Genomic DNA, 20,482 nt, shown 5'->3' with positions numbered 1-20,482 from the left:
AAATCACCATCTTGCAAATGCCAAGCACAGATTTCAGCTCCAAAAGCAAAGCCTTGGCAACGCTTCCAGCCGGAGAGAGAATGGAAAAGCTGCATCTGCAAAAGCTGGGAAATGTTTTTTTTATTTATCTGGTTTTCATAAACAGAAAGCATCACCTGTGGAACACCAGCTCCTGGAGAAATCTAACGAACTCATTCTGCATCAAGCTACTTAATCAGGCATTAATAGAGGGAAAAGTGACAGCAGGAGTGCCGCCACGGGACCCGGGACTGCGATGCTGCAATGCAACCCACAGACGATTCAAGCCAGTTCCTGGGTGGGAAGCCCTCGAGGAAAACTTGGGAGTCACAGAAAGCACCAGCAATTCTTTCTGCTTTCTGATTCATCCCTACTCAAACACCCACGCGCCACGGCAGAGGAGGTTGGAACTGCTACATTTAGGATGACATTTAAAAATCAAGGTTGTGCTGCTGATGGTCATTAAAAATCCAACAGTATTTTTCAGAAACAAGTGGGTACTTGCATCGGTGTCCCTGCCAAATATCAGCACAGCAGTTATTTTTCTAGCAGCTTCAGTTAAAAGATAAAGGAAAAATGCACCCACCTATAATTACTGTTATTACTGTTGTTGTTTTTTAAACATTCACTATATACCTTCATATTTTCTAAATACAAAATAAGACGGAAACATTTCTCCAAACCTTTCTAAGTGTCGGATTCATCTCACTTAATATTAAACACCTAAAATTAAGACATCTAGCTCAGAGGAGCTGCCCGGGCTCCCTTGGTGACGTGTTCCAACCTGTGGTCTGCACGTCCCTGGAGATCCAACCACTGTTTCTGTATTTCCACGTGACTTTCCTAGGCTAGACCAGAAAGGCAAGTCTACAGACCAAGGCTTTAGATTCACTCTAAAGGGGGCTGCATCTATTTTGAAAAGTGTCTGAGGAATTCACGGTCACCAGCAGCAAGCAGAAATGATGATTTGCCCTGTTGGAGATGGGGCTGTCTTTGACTCCTGTCTTATGATGGGATGATTTGTCTTTTGGAGGCTCTCTCTGTCTCTTTGGAGGTCTTTTTGTCTCTCTTGCCTCACTGGGTATGAAGCCTGGACAGTTAGCTCAGGTGGACACTCATGAAGGAAGACTGAAGCTAGGTGATGTGGATCCCATCTTCAGAGAGAGGGTGAAGGAAACACCTACAAATGCCTGAATCAAGTTGTCAAGAAGTTAAAATGTCCAAGCTAGCTAATAAAATATGGTAATAATGCAATGAATCCGTGCGCATATATAAGAAACAAAGCCGTGGCAGGTACCACAGCTAAACTGGATGCTTAGAAAGGGCTGGAGCAAGGAGAGGAAGCACATTCAGAAAGGAACATTTTGCATAAAAGATGCAGTGGAATAAGATAATTATGCAAGAAGAAGGGAATTTCAGCAGTGTGTCCTACATCACTGACGGACGGAGAGAACGGATACCTTGACAATGAAAGCCGACATGCCAATTAAGTTTTAATGACCCTAAAGGCAAAGAGAAAAAGCCCTCATCTGCTACAGTGGAGGAGGGAGCCAACAGACAGACTTAGCCTGGCAATGAAATGGTTAGGAAAAGCCAGAAAGATCTTGAGATGAACACTGTCTCTGTAATGGAGAGAAGTGCTATGGGCATCAGAGGTAGGTTCTGTGAGGCAGGAGATAAGGGCTAATCATCAGGGCAGAAGAAAGCTCTGAGAGCTGAGAGCAGTTGTGGAAGATGAGATGCCTGGATTCAGAAGCAGCTTGAATGTGAAGGGTGAAGGAGGAAGCAGGGTTCAATTTATTCAACGCTCTGGAACTGTGGAAAGACACACGCTACGCAAATGTTAGTTGTGATGATCACTTCCCACTGCTAGACTTCGTTAAGAGAGGACGGGAAGGTGACACAACCAGAAGTTCACACATGTGCTGCGAAGGCGCAGGAGGAGAGAAGACTTGCCAGTAATTGCTGGGATGTAAAACCTCAGTCGATTGCAGCCTAGTAAACAAATCTGGGTCTGTGTTTCCACCTGCCTCGTACTAAGGAGAGAGGGAAGCCACTGCCCAATGGGTCTGCTGAGGGCACGGTGCACGCTGCCAGGTGGTCTGCCTACCCTGGGAGTGATGGGGTGCTGCGTCTGCCTTCAGAAGCTGTAGATGCTTAAGGAAATCACTTCAGAAACCACTGGTCCTGAACCGATGCTTCCTGCCCGGACGGACATTCGTGAATCCACACGGGAGCACCCTGCGCTGAGCTGGTGTAGAGCGTCTCCTTGCTAACGCCCATCAGCTCAGCACACAGCAGTTGGACTGATTTTGGGCCGTTTACACAAGGGAGGTTGCCACGGCCTCCAGGGGAGTATACAAACCCCACAAGATGAGAAGTTGCCTTCTCTGCGCTAATGACTAACGACACAAGTGCATTATCCTCCCTTGGCCATCCCCTGGAGTGCGAAACGCTGGCCTCCTTCCCAAGCGGAGCTGCTATTACCTCCCGCAGACGATATCCACTACCGATTTGTGACAATGAGATCAGCATGCACAAACGTCCTGCCGCCTTCTGTCCTCAGTCACATCCATCCCTTTCTGCTCCCCCAGCAGCAAGGACACCAGCTTGCCACCAGTCCAAGAAGGATGAGTACAGGTCTTCATCCTCCCTCACAGCATGGGTTGGCTCTTCACCCTACCTCACAGCTGATGGTATCGAGTGGCACCAGCACAGCAAGGTGAGACATTCCCCCGGCTGGGCAATGCAGAGTCCAGGTCAACAGGTGCTGTGGGTGACGTGACCCGTCCGAGCAGCTGTCTGGAAACCATCACCCCATGGAGAATCAGTCATCACACTGACCTACCTCCTTCCCACTCTTCTGCCTGTTGTGCACAAGCAAGAAAAAATTCTCAGTTTGATCTCAATTGATCAATTTGAAATTCAGCAATGGATGTCATTTATTCTTCTCGCCCAGGAGGGCTCACTGGACAGCAGGGGTTGGAGACAAACTGATTATCGTGTTGGGAAATAGGACTTGGACAGGCTTTGTTTAAGTCATCTTGCAAACGATTATGTTTAGTTCAAATTCTCTCTCTTTTCTGTGCATTCTCTGTAAATTCCCCAAATGCAGCACAAATCTTCTAGCACGCTTGCCATGGGTTGAATCTGGGCAAGTTCCCGGTCCTCAAATGCTCATCCATGTTTATGTCCTTCACACTGCGCTGTGACAGCACGTGTCACATAATGCCTTGGACAATCTGGGTCCACATATTTATGGCACTGGACCTCCATATTTCACAGCACAAATCCGGGGACCTACAGCTGACTGTGGACACATTACTCGCTCTTGAAGCGCAGGCCACAAAGCTACTTTAGTTCTGCTTTTGCTTGTAAATCAGGGGCTTACATATGTAATTGGCCTAACCGTAAGAGCAAACAACAGCAGTGGTAGCACAGTGCCAGCAATTATTCATGCCTATAATAAACGCCTGTAAAATTGAAAGCCAGCCCTTAGAAATCTGGCTCCTTACTGCACATATGAAAAAACAAAAACTCATTTGCAGGGCTTGGCCAGTGGAGTTTTTAATTTTGGGGGAGAGATTGGGGGTGGGGGGGCAAGGATTTTTTTTTTTCTTTTTTAGTTCTATAAAAACACCACTCATGCCTACGTTTAGGTCACGGATTATTTCGGCTACATTTCAGAGTTTTGGAATAAACCCAGTGATAGGCACGGAGGACAAATCTGCCCTGCGTATTCAGAGAGCAGGTCTCTGGGAGCAAGCACAGCTGATCCCCGTCCCTCGGCATGTGGGAAACAGAGTAAATTGTTTACAGACAGCCCTTCTTCCCTGAGTGTGCTGAGCCAGCAGTGAGCCTGCAGATGAGCTGTCATCCCTGGAGATGACATACAACCACTGGCCCTACCACTTCTGGGCAAGCGACCATGCAGCGCTATTCTGTGCAAGAGCAGAGATGCTGACCCGGTGCCTTGGACAGGTCCTACCAGTTAACGATGGCATCCTCGCTGATAAATCACTCCTTCAGGCCGAGCCACAAACAGCACGCTGCCTCTCTTTGCCCTCTTCAACCAACCGTGGCTACGTCCTACTGCAACAGGGCAACGCAGCCGCTCTAGGACTTGCAGGATGAAAGGTGTGATGAGATCATTCTTTCTGCTGTGCACATTTCTCACCCACACCACCTGAGCAACCCCTATAAAACTCTTCTAGCACATTGCTGAAAATCAATAGGGTCTTCCTTGATGGCAAAGACCCCACTGGCAACAGAAGTCCACCCACTGGGCGGTCCTCACGAGTCCGGCAGACAACACTCTGCTGAGATACTATCAATTTTAGTCCTTGAATTGCTTTAACAATTAGCAAGGTTGAAAGGTGTTAACACAGCACGCAAACGGAGTGAGGATGAAGTGACTGTCAGGGAGCAAACCTGCAGCCTGACGTACTGGAAGGCACCATGCAGGCGTGGGTGACTACCAGCATGCCTTCACACAGCAAACTGGCATGTTACCCATACCAGTGCCTTGAAGAGCAATGCATCAAGCCTCCTCCTTCATCCCTGCTGCGTGAAACACACAGTCTCCTATCACAAGATCCTACAGATGCCCTTCCATGCACATCTCCTCATCTAAGGGCTTGAGGGTCTGTGGTCCAGCAGCTTTGCTGGCCTCACGTTCCTCCAGTATCACGTCAGCCCTTTGCTTCCTCAACACTCACCAGGCAGCAGCAGATTTCGCCCATTCCAGCAGCAACTTGGAGCACAACAGCAGCAAGGACCTTCGACATGCTTTGGACCTCCAAGGTCAGAAGGTCTGAGGTGCTGACAGACTTCCTTAACCATGAATCGACCATTTTATGTTCTCCTTTGGCATTTCTAGTTGTTTTTCTCCTGCTTTAAGCGGTGGCTGAGCATGAATGGGAAGAGCTCTGTAAGGACTGCTCTCCCTCTCTTTGCTATGCAAAGCTTCCCTCTTCAGAAATTTTCTGTAACTACCAAGTTTTAGTATCTTCTGAAGGAAACCGCATTCATCACAGTTCAGAAGGGACCTTTTGGCCTAATCCCCACTAGAAAAACTGCCAAACTGATCCTCCCATCTCACAATTAACAGTGACAGAGACTTTGCCATACCGGGCGATGCGGTGCTGCTATGACAACAGGAACGGGAGACTCGTTAAGGGTCTCATCAAGAGGGATAACGAGCAATCACGGCTCGCAGAGAAGGCAGAAATCAATGAGAGCTGTTGATACCACAACATTTTGCTGGATTGGGCCAGGTATTCGGTAAGCTTTGAAAGGTTGACTCGCGTTGTTGTACGGCACCGTCCCTGTGAGTACAACTTCTGAGGACAGGCAGATTCCTGGGGAGTAGAGATGAATATTCATGAAGGAACTCAGTTTGGGAGAGGAAATGAATCAAGTGTGACAAATGCCGCCTATTAGGAAAAGAGGGTGGCGTCTATTTTTAGTGGAGTTAAGCAAACATTAAAGCTCACTCTCTAAGAACTCCAAATAATACCACTCACTGGCTCTGCCTCTCCGTCGCCAGATAAGAATTTAGCAGCGCATTACCACCAGCCAAAACCTGCTCGCCTGAACAGAAGTTTTCCGATTTAGCCCCCGTATGTGTTTTACAAAAATAAAAGTTTTAATCTCTAATCTGCATAGGAAGATGTAACTGTTTCCACCAGGATTTACTCCCCCCCCTCCAGAATCATAAGGCTTGAAGGAACCTTTTTAAGACGGAAGAAAACGCTGCATTCAAATCTCCTAAAAGAGCACTCACGCGGAGCTGTAATCACTTCAGATGCACAGAATTATCAGGAGGAGAAAATTCATCTCACTTAGAATCAAGACCCAATTTGAAGCAGAAAGGAAGAGGCTTGGTTTGCCGCCGTGCCAAGCACTCAGACTTTTCACTGAAGTCAAAGAAGCTACAGCTGCTCCGAACCATTGAAAATCATGCCCAGAATCTCTAGCGAAACTTGTTTGCAGAGATGGCAGCAGGCTGATAAGGATGTTGACTATTCCAAATAGGCCCACGTTATTTTATATTTTTAGAGATACTTAGCCTGCCTATTATTATTATTAAGCAGAGGTGGAGTATTTACTGCCTGCTTCTCGGAAATCTGTAAAAATGCTGCCTTTCAGCAGCTCCTCTTTTCTTCTGGTGAACATTAAAGAGTTTCCTTCTCAGGCTTTTCAGGCTTATAAGATGTCCAATTAAATGAGACAACAGAGAGAATATTGCCTGATAAAAATAACACGATCCCACAAAACTATTTGAGAGGCCTTGATCTCATAACCTAGGGTGCTCCCAACCTGAGATTCAGACCCAAGCATTTGGAGAGGTCTTTCCAGGGTCGTCCTAACAGTGAGCCCTCAGAAGACCCCTGGGCAAGGGGAGAGCATGAGCCAGGGATGAAGGACCCTCGCAGCAAACTCTCTCCAGGCTCAGTCCAGGTGCCACTGGCTCAGCTGGTTCCTGCACTCTCCCCTGCCATGCACCAAGGGCCAACTCTTCCAAGTCCAAATGCCCCATTTCTTACCAACTCCACCTACAACACCACGTTGCTTCTGGCACCTCTCCTGTACAGCTTCAAACACGGTCTTAAAGATGGCTTACAAAGAAGCAGCTCTGAAATTAGACGCGTCAAGTATTCATTATTGATATCTGCCTGCGACACCAATCAGGCTGGGCGAAAATCAACAGCAGAAAGATGTGATCTTTCCCAGAGCAGCCAAACCCTGGCAAATCTGCTGACTGCGCACACAGGCGGTGCCTCTCATCTGTGACTTCGGGGTCAGAGGTGGTGTCTCCTCCTGAGGTCCTCTCCCTCCCAATCGAGTGTTCCCACGACTTCCCTGGCTTTCAGGTTACAAACTCCCCTGTCATCTAGAGGGGAAGATGCCCACCATTAATGAAGTCTGGCTCATTACTGGGTGCACTGGGGCAACCTGCATCCCCAGCACAGTACATACGGCTGAGTCCCCACCAGGACAACAGCCAACACGCGGAGCTCACCGTACATTGTCTCTTCAGCACATTACAGTGTCATTTGTTAGTAAAGTTGGGCCCGTTGTCCTTTAGAGAGCACATCTCCGTCCCTCGTGCGCCGGCCCTCAGCAACTGTTGCCATGGTTATTACATTTGAGCGCTTTTCATCAAGAAGATGCTGCAACTGCTGAATTGTCTCTTGCAAGAGTTATTTAGGAATAACTAGTTAGTTAAGTAGGAATAACGGGTTCAGACTGCCCACAGAAGCCAGCGATCCCAATTATTTTTGCTTTGATCCTGCCTTCTTTCTGGTCTCTGCCAGGTTCAGCTTTAAAGTGGGGGCTAGAGATAAGCAGAAGAGAAGGATCGTTTCCTGAAGGGAAACGCACTCAGCTCTGCCAGGAGATTAAAGGTCTCTCTTCATACAAAGCCTCTGCTTTTCAATCATAAATAGGCTATAACAAGGCACAGCAATCAACCAGGAAACATATATCCTCACCTGTTGGATTCAGGTGGAGAAATGAGATGTGTTTTCCAGCTCCATCATGTTAACTGTTAATCAAGATATTGTGGGCAAAGCCCAAAATCCGTTCATCAGTCAAGGGGAGTAACTGATGTCCCAGCGCTCTCCTGCTGCAAGGCGCGGGCTGTGCCTGCCCCGGCAGGCGAGAGCGGCTCTCCCGGCAGGCACCAGCCCACGGCTCTGCTGGGGGTGCCGGCGGTTCGCGTCGAGAGGCGGCTGCGTTTCAGACCCACTTTCAGCATCACAAAGTGAATGAATAAAGCCTGCTCCAGAAAGCCAACGCCGTTTTGTTTAGCTCTCGTTTAAAGCTCTGAAGAGTGACTGGGTAATGATGGAGCTGGTTTCCCCCTGCAGATTGGGTCCCACAGCGCAGTCCGTTAGGCTTTTAACGACATAAATGCCTTTTTCTGCTCTGTGTTATCCCTGGCGCAGGTTTTGGGTCGGGAGGCGCATACCGCAAGACCTGAAGAACACCGCAGCTAAAGGAGAGGCAGGTGGAGCCCGCCACAGCCCGTGCACCCACCGGCACCAGCCTCTCCCAGATCCCATCCCGTTGCAGTGGAGGTGGCTGCCCAAGGCACAGGGACCCATCCCACAGAGGGATCTAAAAGAGGGAGGAAGACCTCAGCTTCATTCACAGGAACAAGCCCAAGGGCAAGAAAAACGTATTAGATGTAAGCCAAGCATGTCTCACACATGGAGCCGAGCAAACATGCCGTGCTGTGCCACGGAGACACTCAGCAGAGCCGCAGCACTGGCTTTTAAGAGGGTGTCTGCCCAGTAGCAACTGGTAGGGACGCCTCAGTCCCTACCAGGGGACTCAGGCACCGAACCTGGAGGCACCAGCTGGGTGCAACACCTGCCCCCGGGGTCGAGTTCACCTCCTTGTACTGCCATGGCAATGGAGAGCTGCCGCCCCCTCCGCAGCGCTACCCCAGCGCTCCGATGAGCACCACGCTGCTCGGTGACCACCCACGGACGGTGAGCTCTTTCTCGTAAGCAGACTGTACTTTCCTAACAGCCACACGCTGAAGACAAAGAACTGAATTTGGATGATGTGACACCCAGAGAGATCGCGATTCAGCCTCTCCCGAGTTACCAGAAGAGACAGAAGACAACTTCAGTTATTCTAGCTGAAGTAGCTGGATTTAAAGGAATCAAATTTGTCAGTTCATTAGCGTGTAACATAAGAATGAAAAATGCATTTCTAATTCCTGATCCACTAATCCACAATCCGCTGATCTGCAATCCCCAGAGTCCCCAGGGAAAAAAAGAAAATCCACAGCAGCCTTGTAGTATTTCTCTTAAACTTTCCTGGCCAGGTCCTGCAGAAAGAGCTCACGCTATGGAGCCTTCCTCCCTTTACAAAATACACCTTGGCAAATTCGCTGCCCTGCCAGGGGGTATCAGGGATAATAAAAACCAAATTGCACTTGTCAGAATAAGTGGACGATGGATGTTTTGTGAGGTGCCATGTGTGACACTTCACGTGTTTGCTCAGCTCTCCGCTGATCTGCAGTATCAGCTCATTTGCAGCAGTCCTGCTCATTAGGACAATTAGCAAGGTCCCAGTCCCATTCTTAACTCGACAGTGCTGCTACTGCACTCCAGGACAGGGTGCTGGTGCCTGTGAAAAGACTGTCCTGGCTGGACCTAAGAGATGTGGCCCTCTGTGCCTTCTTCCCAGCTGGGGTGCACCTGTGGACGCTGCTCCTCCTCCATTTTACCCCAGGAGGATGGGTTCAACGTACCCCTGCACTCAGGGCATGGCAAGGGTGCAGGGAGTGCAGACCTGCCAAGCACGCTCACAGTCATGGGCCCCTTGGCCAGTTTGCATACGTTGAACCATGATCTCCATAAGCAACATCAACTTTCTACAAGAAATCCTTATTTAAATTATTTTAGACCCCTCTGCCTCATTCAGCTAGCTAAGGTGGAGGCACCCACAATCCTCCCTTTGGCAAGCGTACCCCATGCCAGCACAATCCCGAGCACAGAGGGAAAATCAGCTGCAAACACTGAGCTGTGGGGTAGGAAATTGGGCCACCTCCTGGGGCTGCCACCATTGCACTTAACCATCCCCTTCCTACCCTCTCCAGACAGACGTGCCGACATGACTCCATAACTGATCTGGTTTTGCCTTTGCAAAGCACCTCTGCCTTCACTTGCTGCTTCTCCCCAGCTCCGTAGCTGCTCAGAACTCGCTGCCTATGCAAGCGTGGTCATGGTCTGAGCTGTAAGGCCAGCTTGCACAGGGAGGACTTGCTCCCAAAACATGATGGAGAGATTTTTCTGCAATATCTTTTCTTTCTCCTTTCTAGCAGGTCTGTTAGAAATGCTTTAAAGGTCTCTGGCTGCATACTCCAGAAACATCCACTAATGCCAAAGTCGGTGTAGATAACACCACCTGGTATTTCTCCACTGCTCCCTTTCGAGGGGTAGGTCCACCCTCCACGTCTCACACGGATGTGAAACCACAGTCCCCGAGGGAATTGCTCAGGTGGCACATGGAGCAGGAGCTCAGAGCGGAGCCTGAACTCGCTGCCCCCACATTCCCGGTCCCAAGTTTTTTGGAACATGCCTCAAAATATTTCCCCCCTCCCAGCTCTGCTCTCTCCAGCGCATCAGTCACACAAGAGCCATCGTGCACAGCTGCGGGAAGCTCAAGGCCAGAAATAGCAGCTCATTACTAAAGCACGTCATCGCACACCAAGGACCCTGCTACGCCCTCCGATCCCCTCCCCGTCACCCCAACCCGCACGCCGCTTTCACCGCTCTGCCAGCCAGTCCTCTCCGTGCCCTCCTCCAGCAACAGGTCCCACCTGGAAGGGGACAGCCCAGGGCTGATTCTTCCAAGTGACATCTGTACTTCTCCCACTGAGCTCCTCAGCCTGGGCTCGTGGAGATTCACGCCGGCTGAATTGATCTCCAGACGCTGACGGGGTAGGACCAAGCCCTGTCTCCATTCCACTCTTGAAGGTTTCAATTAATCATAAAGCCAATTCCATTTTGGGCTCCATCTGTCTTTATTCCTTCAGGGACTAATAATGCCTCACCATGTGTTTTCACACACTAGCTGAACTGAAATTAAGACAGATTTCAATATGAAGTGCCCGAGAAGAAAATGCATTTTTTAAAAAGAAAATTTCAGAGTCGTTATCATTCTCAGCTTGGAAAAAGATCTTGCTAAGTAAAAGCAGCAGGGTATTAATTTGGAAAACAACCCAGGTGAATTCCTGCTCGTTGCAAGACATGCAAACACACTAAAATCATATTTATGGGCTTTTATGACAGAGTATGTACAGAAATGTAACACAATCTGCTTCCAAAGGGAGGTGAGGAACATGCAGAGGGAGATCAGAAACGCTCATGTGTGCAGCCACCGACCAAAGGGATTCCGGCAGCAGACACCTTGCTGCACCAGGCATGGACCAGAATCCAGAAACCCTTTTCAACCCTCTCCATTGCACTTACAGAAACAGATAAAAAAACCAAGAACCCTTGTGGTTCATCATGTATGGCAGGTCTTAGCTGCTTAAGGCTTAGGTAAACCTCATTTGCATGTTACCATACCATTACCACCCCAGGTTTTTCGTTTCTACCTCCGCAAAATCCAGCCACAGGGGATCCTGTGGATCCTGGAATCCAACCAGCCAGGCCTGCACGTCCACTTTAATAAGGCAATTCCTATGTTGATCTGGTGGTTTATACAAAGCAACAGTCCTAATTATTGATCTTGACAGATGGAGCTAAGGATTAATGACCTGTCCCTTGAAACAGCCACCATGGGGCTATGCCCATCATCTCACAACTGTCAGTCCAGCAGCACCAACGCATTCGCTCACTCCTCACCCACGCAAAGATGCGGTCCCACTTGGGTGATAGTCGAGACTGACGCAGACAGGGATGCTCAAAGCACAGGCCAGCTCCAGGATGATTAACAGAAGGGAACAGGTATGGCTGTGCAACAGGAGAGAATAACTGAGAGAGTCACGACCGTGGAGAGAAGCAGCGTGACAGGACATTTACCATGACCCACATATCGCCTGGGCTTCAGCTAACACCATCTGACTGCTGGAAGAGTCCTTTCTCTTTGCCATCCCCTATTTTCAGGGCATTGAAAAAAAAAAAAAAAGAGGAGAGAGTCTGGAAAGGATGGTTGCAAGAGATTACATGATGCACTCCACGTTAAATTCATAAGAGACAAAAACAGAGAGAATCTGTGAGAACTGAAGTGCGCTGGAGGGACAACTAGACACTTCTGATGGAAGAGAAGACGCAGTCCTCTGATGGCTGCCTTCTGGAACTGGCTGCAATACCTTGGAAACTCATTAAATGCAGCAGAAAGGACAAGTGACGTACATCTACTGATGCTCTGAGCAGCAAATTAGTTTTCAAATCTATTCAGGTCTTATGCAGTGGCATCAAGCAGCTAAGAGTCGGTGGGAAGTGGCTGCAATAGTGTTTCTCCAGCCTGCGTGATGACTCCAAGCTGCCCTGCGGGGAAGGGGCTGCCCACCGCTCCAGCTCCCCGGAAAAGTCTCGTGGCCACAGCCTGCTGCCCTGACGGGCAGGGCTCAGAAGTCTGCGCGGCTTCTCAGACAGCCAAGCCAGTGAGCCATCCCCTTCCAAAACACGCCAGGCAGCTCCGAGGGCCTCTGATGGACATCTCCTTTATAGCAGAAATAGGATCATCTAAAACAGGGATCAAAATCCTGCTCACAAGAAGACATAGAATGTCAGCACCTGAGGGAAGAGCAAGTAGTCAACAGCAATGATGAGTTTCTTCACAAAGAGATAACTAGCTTACTAGCTGTTGTTTTCTCTCTCCACAGAACATCGCCCCATTCAAACACTTGGAGAGCCTTGAAGGGGCTGTGGTTGGCAGCAATCTGGTGGAAGACCTGAGGAACTGTCTTCACAGATGAATAAGCAACTGCTTCAATGAATCTTACAGCACACAAATAGATAAGGAAAAACACTATCAGGGGAACAGGCTGGAAGATGCCAACCTAGGAAAAAGGTCACTTGCTGGGACTTGATCCATCGTCAGTCAGGACAGGCAAGGGCCAGTCTTAGATGCCATGAAAGCCTGCGGCTGGTGGCTTGTGTTACATTGCCTCCTATGCAAGCTCTGGGTTCAGCAGCTCTGCCTTCCTCTCCTCGGCACAAGGGGAAGGGGAACAACGGAGGGCCAGTGAGTAAATATGGCTAAATCCAGAAGACAGCCCACAAGAGCTAAGGGCAGCCCCCCAGACCCCTCCGAAAGCCCAATTCTGCCACCACCATTCACACTGCAAACCTGGCTGGATCTGCCTTTGCATGCTGGCTGCGTACAGCTTGCCAGCAATTAAATCCAACAAAAGCTGCAATCAGGGAAGGGGTAGGAGGAGGCACACAGCAGGACCTACAAAGGAAGAGATGGGATCTGGATCCTCCTATACAAGCTCAGACAATAGCCGTAATCGTAATCGCTGGGTCAGTTCTGTCCACCCCAAACCCTGCTGGGAGCAGGTACGTAAGTGAGGCTGGATCCTGCATTTGCTGCTCTCATTGTTCGCCTTCCTCCCATTCTTCGTGGCTTTGTTCTATTCAATGCACTTTTTCAACCTCCCTTCTGAAACACATTAACAAGGGGCTGCTACAGCCTCCTATACGCCGTGATTAAAGAGTAGACACAGATGCCTCTTCTTTGTGGAGCGTTTTGCACCTATTACTTGGAAGGAATGCGGAGAACACGCGACATGGGAAAGTCACAGCAGGTCAGGAAAATAATGTAGGTGTTGGGTAGGAAAATCTTTGAAGCTTGTGAAGCCATTAGCTGAGTGCACAGGCTGTAGTAAAAATGATAAACAGAGAACATGGATGATGAATAAATAGTGGCTGAAGAGACAGAGGAATACATGTCGCGTCCAGTGATGAAACCAGGTCTACACTGAGAAACAGCAAGTTTGGGCTGGTTTTTTTTGCAGAAAGTGATTAGGTAACCAGTCCAAATGCATATTTTAAATGGAAACCACCACAATAACTCAAATGCTTTAGCAGAGAGCATTTACTAAATGAGAAGAGACAGAAACAATGTGTTTTATATAATGCATGAGCTGGCTGTGATGAGTTTTTCCTGCAGGTTGTGTCACCAATCTCCCTGCTAAAGGGAGGGTGCTGCTGAGCACCGCGGAGCGGCCTCCCGGCACTCCCAATCCCTGCCACGTCCCCGGGCAGTGCCGGCTCTCCGGCGCGGCTGTGCCTTCAGGCCAGGCCACCTCAGGCAGGTCTTAGACGAGCAGCAAGACCCTGCACGGCTCTGGGACCGCTCACCTCCGTGCGAAGGACAGGCGAGGAAGAGACCACCTGCATCGTCAAGGCTGCGCCCCGCGATAACTGATGAAATGCAACGGTACTCAGTGCTGGGGGGGAACCGTGAAGGTTTGCTTGCTGCTGAAGTGGGATGTGAGGCCAAACACTCCAACGTCAGCAATCTGCATCCTCACTGCTTCCTTCTCCCCTCTCACACCACCAGCCCAACGCAGACCCTCTGGGATGGGGTAACTCACTCCAGAATTCCCACACTTCACAGAAGTGACAACATCCTCAGCCTAAAACCAGTCCCAGAGGGTGAGGCTAAGATGTCCATTCCACCTTGTCAACTCTCCAGCAGTTGCAGGCACCTGGGGAAAACATACCTGGCATAGGATGAGCACCTGACCCTCCGCTGCTGCACCCTGCCGGCTTCCAGACACAAGCATCTTCCCAGCATTTAAATGACCAAAGCATTTATGAAAACAAAAACAGAAGCAAACCTTGGATTCTAGATTTTTCTCATGGGGTCTGCTCTCCCTGTCTTCCTGAGAGCACAAGGATGGCAGTTTACTATTTAATTATTAATTACACTTTCTTGTTAGATTTCAGACGCTGAAAAATGTTTAGGGATTTATTCTTCTGTGTAATTAACCATAATGATGAAACACAGTTTTATATTGCACTGCAGTTTTTGTTAAGGCTATTCGTAATGGGGAAAGGCTAAATAGGTTGAGTTCATTATCGTTACGGAAAAAAATTGAGGTGACCCAATCAAATTAATTTGAAATTAAGTGCAGTGAGGCTGATAACTCCACACAAGTCAGGAGTTCAAATAAAAATAGAAGAGACAATCTACAAAGCAAGAAATTACAAGCGGGCAGGGAGTCGAGCTAGAATTACTGCGTCTGGGAGGTGGCAAACACACGGCATTGGCAAACAGGGCCACTAAAAAAAAAACCCGTGAAAATGGATAAAGAGATGGGCAAAGACTGCAGGATGCAAAAGGAGAAGCTGGAGGAGGAAGGGATGAACGTGAAGATGGATTTGAAATAAATGGGTAGAGACAGTGCTTGTTAAGCTAACTAGATTTATTTCTCTGCCCAGAAATTCTTATGTCCTTACAAGACAGCATCGAAGCAAGGTCTTTAATTTTACTTTTCCTGGGTTTATTGCTTGGGCCTTAACGTTATTTAACAGCAGCGAGCGTCAACCAGTTTCATTGCAAAGCTGGACTTAATTCAAAATCGTTAAATCTGGTGGAAGCTTTTTCCTCTTGACAAAGACATCCTGAAGACACTGGTGCTTCTCTGACAAAACATGGAAGTCGCGTACCCTAGGAGAATGGACACCACCGAAATACTGATGAATAGAGCAGGGATGGGGAGACAGCATTCCCCCATCCCTCCTCCCAAAGAAATGAAGATGAGAAAGTAGAACAGAAAACAGCCGGACATCACGATGCTGAGCACTACCCGAACACCCCAGCACGGCACTGCGCAGGGAGGCAACGGAGCCCATCGCTCCGGGTTCTTCTTTTATGCTTATCTTGAAAAGCAGATACAGGTTTTATGCCTCTGTGCTTTGCCAAAATGGTGCAAGCTCTACACAAGCCTCAGAGCTGGGTAACATGAATAATGGTGATCGGGACGTTCATGATGCACATCGCCATAGTTTAAGGGGTTTAATCTCATGGGAAATGGTTAAGACAAGAGATACCCTGATGTGAGCCATCTCTAGGAAACTCTTGAGTGCTGCTACAAGGTGCTGCTTGAGTTATTACCTGTGATGAGTTTCCTCCCAAGTCTTTACCAAGTTCTGTAACGTTTGTTTCATCACTCAGGGCCAAAAGAGGGAACAGCGAGATCCCAGTAGTGCCGGGCTCGTTGGAAGAGGCCGTGCTGGGGACTGCCCTGCATCCTGCTAGGACATACAGCAAACGCAAGCTCAGACCATCCGTTTGAAGTCCTGTCCCTGGTTACCCAGTTTGAACAGCGCATGGGTTTTTAAAGGACTGGCCAAAACACCACAAATCTCTCAATGCAGCTGCACGAGCGACTTTCCTCCTGGCTCCCCACTTCGGCCAGGCCAAAATGTCACCTTTTGCGCTTTCTGCCCTCTCCCCGTGCCCCTCTTTGCCTTGAAGATCCCATGGCTTAGCTTCTCTCGTCCTCACCTCTAATTCACCCCTAAGCATACGGGGAGCATGTGGGATAAAGCTTCAAGAATGCATTCAACATAAATTATTATTCCCCTTCTAAACGGATTACAAAAATCCTTTTATTAGAAAATATTAAAATGTTCAAATTATTGGTGTGGAAAAACGTTTCCTGGAGGTAAACTTTTTAAAAATTGAGGTTTTAATCACAAGCATAATCCTTTCTGGCTAACATTTCCAGTCTTGTGAAACATCTAGATACAAATTGCGCAGAGGCCTGGCTGTGCTATGAACAAAGGAAGATGCTGCCTGTAAATAGCTTAGAGGACATCAGAAGACACTTCTCTCATCAGCAATCTTTTCTAGCTTAATATAGCTCCTCTTTGCATAAAACATTGACATTTTTGCAATGTTTGGACCCAATGGTGCGAGTGCTGATTGTCATCCGAAGATACTAGAGTGTACCTTCAAAAATATGCAAGAACGTTTTACAGACAGTAGTTTTACTTGCCTCCAAAATGCTGTATCTTAATATTTCATACTTATATATATTTAAATGTTAGTACCACCGGATAAATGCTAACATGCTTTTATGCTAATGCAATCACTGAAAATCCAGATAATGTTGTGTATTGGCATATACTGTTAGTGAATTATGGATACCTAAATGTACAATCCCACATGCCTAGCAATTATTTTTGTTAGTGCATTTAACTTTTATTTGCAATCAGAGCACTTGAGGATTGTTCAAATGAAGTTTACTTTTGCAAACTGCTGAATGGAAAACATTTTGTTAAAGGTTTAAAAACAGTAAGACTGTGATGAGGTTGCAGAGTTGCAATAAGGGCACCGCTCAGAAAACTCCACCAGATGGAACGATGTTTGATTTGGTCACAGACTCAGCAATTAAACCCAAATGCCTAAAATGAAGGACATATAAGAGAAACAAGAGATGAAATCTTGATCTCCTCCACACCAGATCACCCTCTTCCGTGGCAGCGGCTCACAGACAGACGCAAGTGGATGCCAGAAGGACAGCATCCAGGCAACTAGACCCTGGGACCCTTTGCTTTGAGGACCAAACTCTCCTGTGTTGAGACTGCTTTTCAAGTCCACTTTAAGCCAAATAAATGGGAACAATACCAGGAGGGAGAAATCCTGAACTGCCCCTGCTGTACCTTCTCCTCCTTGTCTTTCTCCTCCTACCGCCTTTGCTGATCCAACGTCTTGGCCAGCCACCTGGCCCATTGGCTCAAGGAGGTTATCCACTTGAAAACCCTTTTATCCCAAATCGGTTTTCAACACAGCCAGACCCCCGAGCCAGGTCCCAGCCAGACTACATGCAGGCAAGACCTGGGTGATGCAGCTGGTTGCTCCATCCCTTACCTGCTTCACTACCTGATCAGAGTTAAAAACAACGCAAATCTGGAGAAGTCCTGGATATTTTTAAGAGTTGAAAAGTTCTGGATGTGACCCAAGCATGTCTGAGACTGCTCAGCGTCCAGTGGTTTTCTCCTGTATAAATCAACCTGCCTACAGACAATGCCAAACTCCCTCTTCCAGATTCAGCTGTGCCAGGAGTTAACGACCTCCCGAGCTGGGCTGAGGAGCTGCTATGATCATGCCGTTTTTCCTCTGGGAAGGTTTGCCTGGCTTGAGAGCGCTGGCCTGAGCCAACCTGGCTGACGTGACCTGGGAGGTGGCCACAGGCCCATTTGGTGAGCAGCAGACCATCGCCTCTTGCCCAGGCATGGCTCAGCATCCAGCGTAGGAGGTGATACCAGCCCCGGGCACACAAGTACGGATCAGATCGTGCCCCTACAGCCCAGTGAGCTGTGGCACCTCAGGGCATCTACTGGAAAGTCCGGCCACCTAACTGAGGCCCTAGGAACAACCATGAGTGAAGGACATAAACAACCACCCCTCAGAAAAAGACAAGACATCAGAAAATGCTTAGCATGAAGTACTTGAAATGCCCGCGGCAGTTTAAATGGAGCACGGACTAAGCTGAGAAAATGTATGAACAAACAAATTAAGCAGATAGCACAAAGCAGACGAGTTGGCATGTAGGTGTCTATTGAGAAAGCTTAAGCACAGCAAGGGGAAAAAAAGCAAACCTAAAAACCAGGCATAATACTCCTCACATTTTGGAACTGAGCTCTCAGACAATACATCATCCAAACCACTCAAAATTACCATCTGTCGGAATGTCCTCTGAAGAAAAAAAAGGTCTAAAAGTTTCCAAAGCAGTATTTTAATATTGTCATATTAGAAAAGAGATTATTTCAGTCCAAAGAAAGGCATTTGCAATTAATTGAGGAATATTATATAAAACCGTTAGTTTCGTGGCCATTGCTACACGCTCATATCAATGAGACAATGAATTTCTTGAGCCTCGATCATGTCACATTAGCTGAATCGGGAAAGAATCGATTTAATAGCCCTTGTCATTTCGCAAGTTACCTGCAAATGCTTCCAGAGCCTCTACATGATTTTCTCTTTATGAAACATATCATTAAGAGTCTACGTGCTACTGAAGAACCTAAGGAAACAATTACAATATTGCCTCAAACATTAAGATACGTGAGAATGTGAAGAGCAGGTCTGTGTTTCTGATGTGAAAGAGCACATCTTCTTGTGCTCAATAAGTCAAACGCTGTTTCAAAATATAAGCTGGATCCTTTCTTGGTGTAAACCTGGGTACCTGCTGCAGTCCATGAGGCCATATTACTTCACACATGCTGAGGACCAACTGCATCGCATAGAAGATTGCAAAAGAAATGCAATTTGTAGACTATATATTAGACTAAGTGATAAATAATTTATAACGGTGGAGAAGGTGACCATATTTTTAGGCATAGAAATATACAGATATAACAGTCCTGACTTCCAAGCTTCACTTTACACTTCTGACCAAGTCTGGGTCCACCCAATGCATTTCTGAAGTCTCTGCACACATGAAGGTGCAACACACACACCCTACAACCCCAAAACCCGTAAAACAAAAACGGCACCAATAAAACCCATTGAGCCCATATGGTACCACCTGTAGCACTACACATTACGCCCTAGCACAAGGCTGACTGGGCTCCTTCAGGCAACAGCCACGTTCCAATGAACCACAAACATCCTTCAGGCCAGTCTCTTCAGCCTGCTGACCCCATTCCTAAGCCCATGTCTAATCAACACCCATTTGGTTATGCCTGTGGGTCAGAGGCACACGTCCATGGGGCTAAAAACCCCCTCCAAAGACCACGAGAGATGCTATATTTCCAAAATCAGTATCTTGCTATCCTAAAGCAGCCTAGGACCAAGGAGCAGGAGGGAGAAAGGTGCTCCTTGAGGTGCTCATAACCGCACCATCCTTGAGATCTCCCCCCTGGGAGGGCTGCCAAGGGGAGAGGAAGGGAGGCAGAATTATTCCCCTCGGACTTCATAAAAACAAGGAGCCCAGGGAAACTGAGAAACAATCATAGCTTCCACACCGAATTACTGCTGGTTAAGTCTAACAAGAAGGGTGAGGATGCACTGACAAGACCAGGGTAAGTGGTGCTGCAAGGAAAGGGCTAGGCAGGGGAGAAGACAACCTGGTGTGTCGCAGAATGAGAGAAGCTTTCAGCTCCTGCTATTAGAAATAAATCAAGAGAGCCGAAGAGAAGCACAGAGCCTGTCTGGTCTCTTGAGGTTTTCACCCTGCCAGGCGGGGTGGGAGAGAGCTCACCTGGACAGCGCGGCTCCCAGGACGAAGGCGGCATGCTCCTTCAGCACGGCCTCGGTGCTGTTCAGCCCGTCGATCACAAGCTGGAGTCCACCCATGGAGAGGAAGTCCTTCGCATTGTCCACCTGGGAGAGAGCAGGTCCCCATCAGTACGAAACCCCCAGCCAGATTCCACTCAACAACTCTTCGAGAACGCCTTGCTTCAGGAGGCGCAGCATCTCTTCCCTCCCAGTCTAACCAGAGCTGAGTTTTAAAAGCAATTAAAAACTAAGAGGGAATGACTGTGGCTCAAATTCCGTACTCTGCTGACTGTGAGCAGCAGATGTCATGGCTGCAGAAGCACAGTCTACTGACAGGTGGGTATTATCACATGCAGAAGGCATCGCTGAAAACTCAAATACTTTGATTAGCTATCAAAACTATTCTTGACACCTATTTCAGTAATTCAGGTGATGTCAAAAATTTGGTAAATCTGATGACGTCAAAAAAACCCCAGTTCTTTGTTCTCTCACCTGAGCAGGCCATTACTGGGAACCCAGGGAATTGTATGTTTTGCAAATGTAATTAATTAATTGATGCTCTAATTGTAGCACCAGGAGTTAGGGACGTTTAAGAGCCTGTCAGCAGCAATGGTAGACAGGCAGCATCACCTCTGCTCGCGGTGAGGCACAGAGGCAGTGCTGGGTGTTGTTTATGAGTACAGTCAATGATTTCATGCGGACGTGAAAAGAAAAAGCCAGTCCCTGCCTGGAAGGGTCAGCCCGGAGCTTC

At 48.1% G+C, this 20,482-nt stretch overlaps 1 protein-coding gene across 14 annotated transcripts in view; it reads right to left on the bottom strand.

The window, feature by feature from the left end:
- The window catches only part of SIL1 (SIL1 nucleotide exchange factor), a 98,543-nt gene that overhangs the window by 15,549 nt on the left and 62,512 nt on the right, over positions 1-20,482 (bottom strand). For all 14 annotated transcript variants that reach the window (XM_087760170.1, XM_087760169.1, XM_087760160.1 and 11 more), the window contains one exon: positions 19,715-19,836. In XM_087760170.1, coding sequence (XP_087616296.1) covers positions 19,715-19,836 — 122 coding nt within the window. The remainder of the gene's footprint in view (positions 1-19,714; positions 19,837-20,482) is intronic.

This window comes from Nipponia nippon, unplaced genomic scaffold (genome assembly GCF_047370975.1).
Source record: "Nipponia nippon isolate SJK-2023a ecotype South Korea unplaced genomic scaffold, ASM4737097v1 scaffold_21, whole genome shotgun sequence".
NCBI lineage: Eukaryota > Metazoa > Chordata > Aves > Pelecaniformes > Threskiornithidae > Nipponia > Nipponia nippon.
This window is presented reverse-complemented; position numbering and strand designations above follow the sequence as displayed.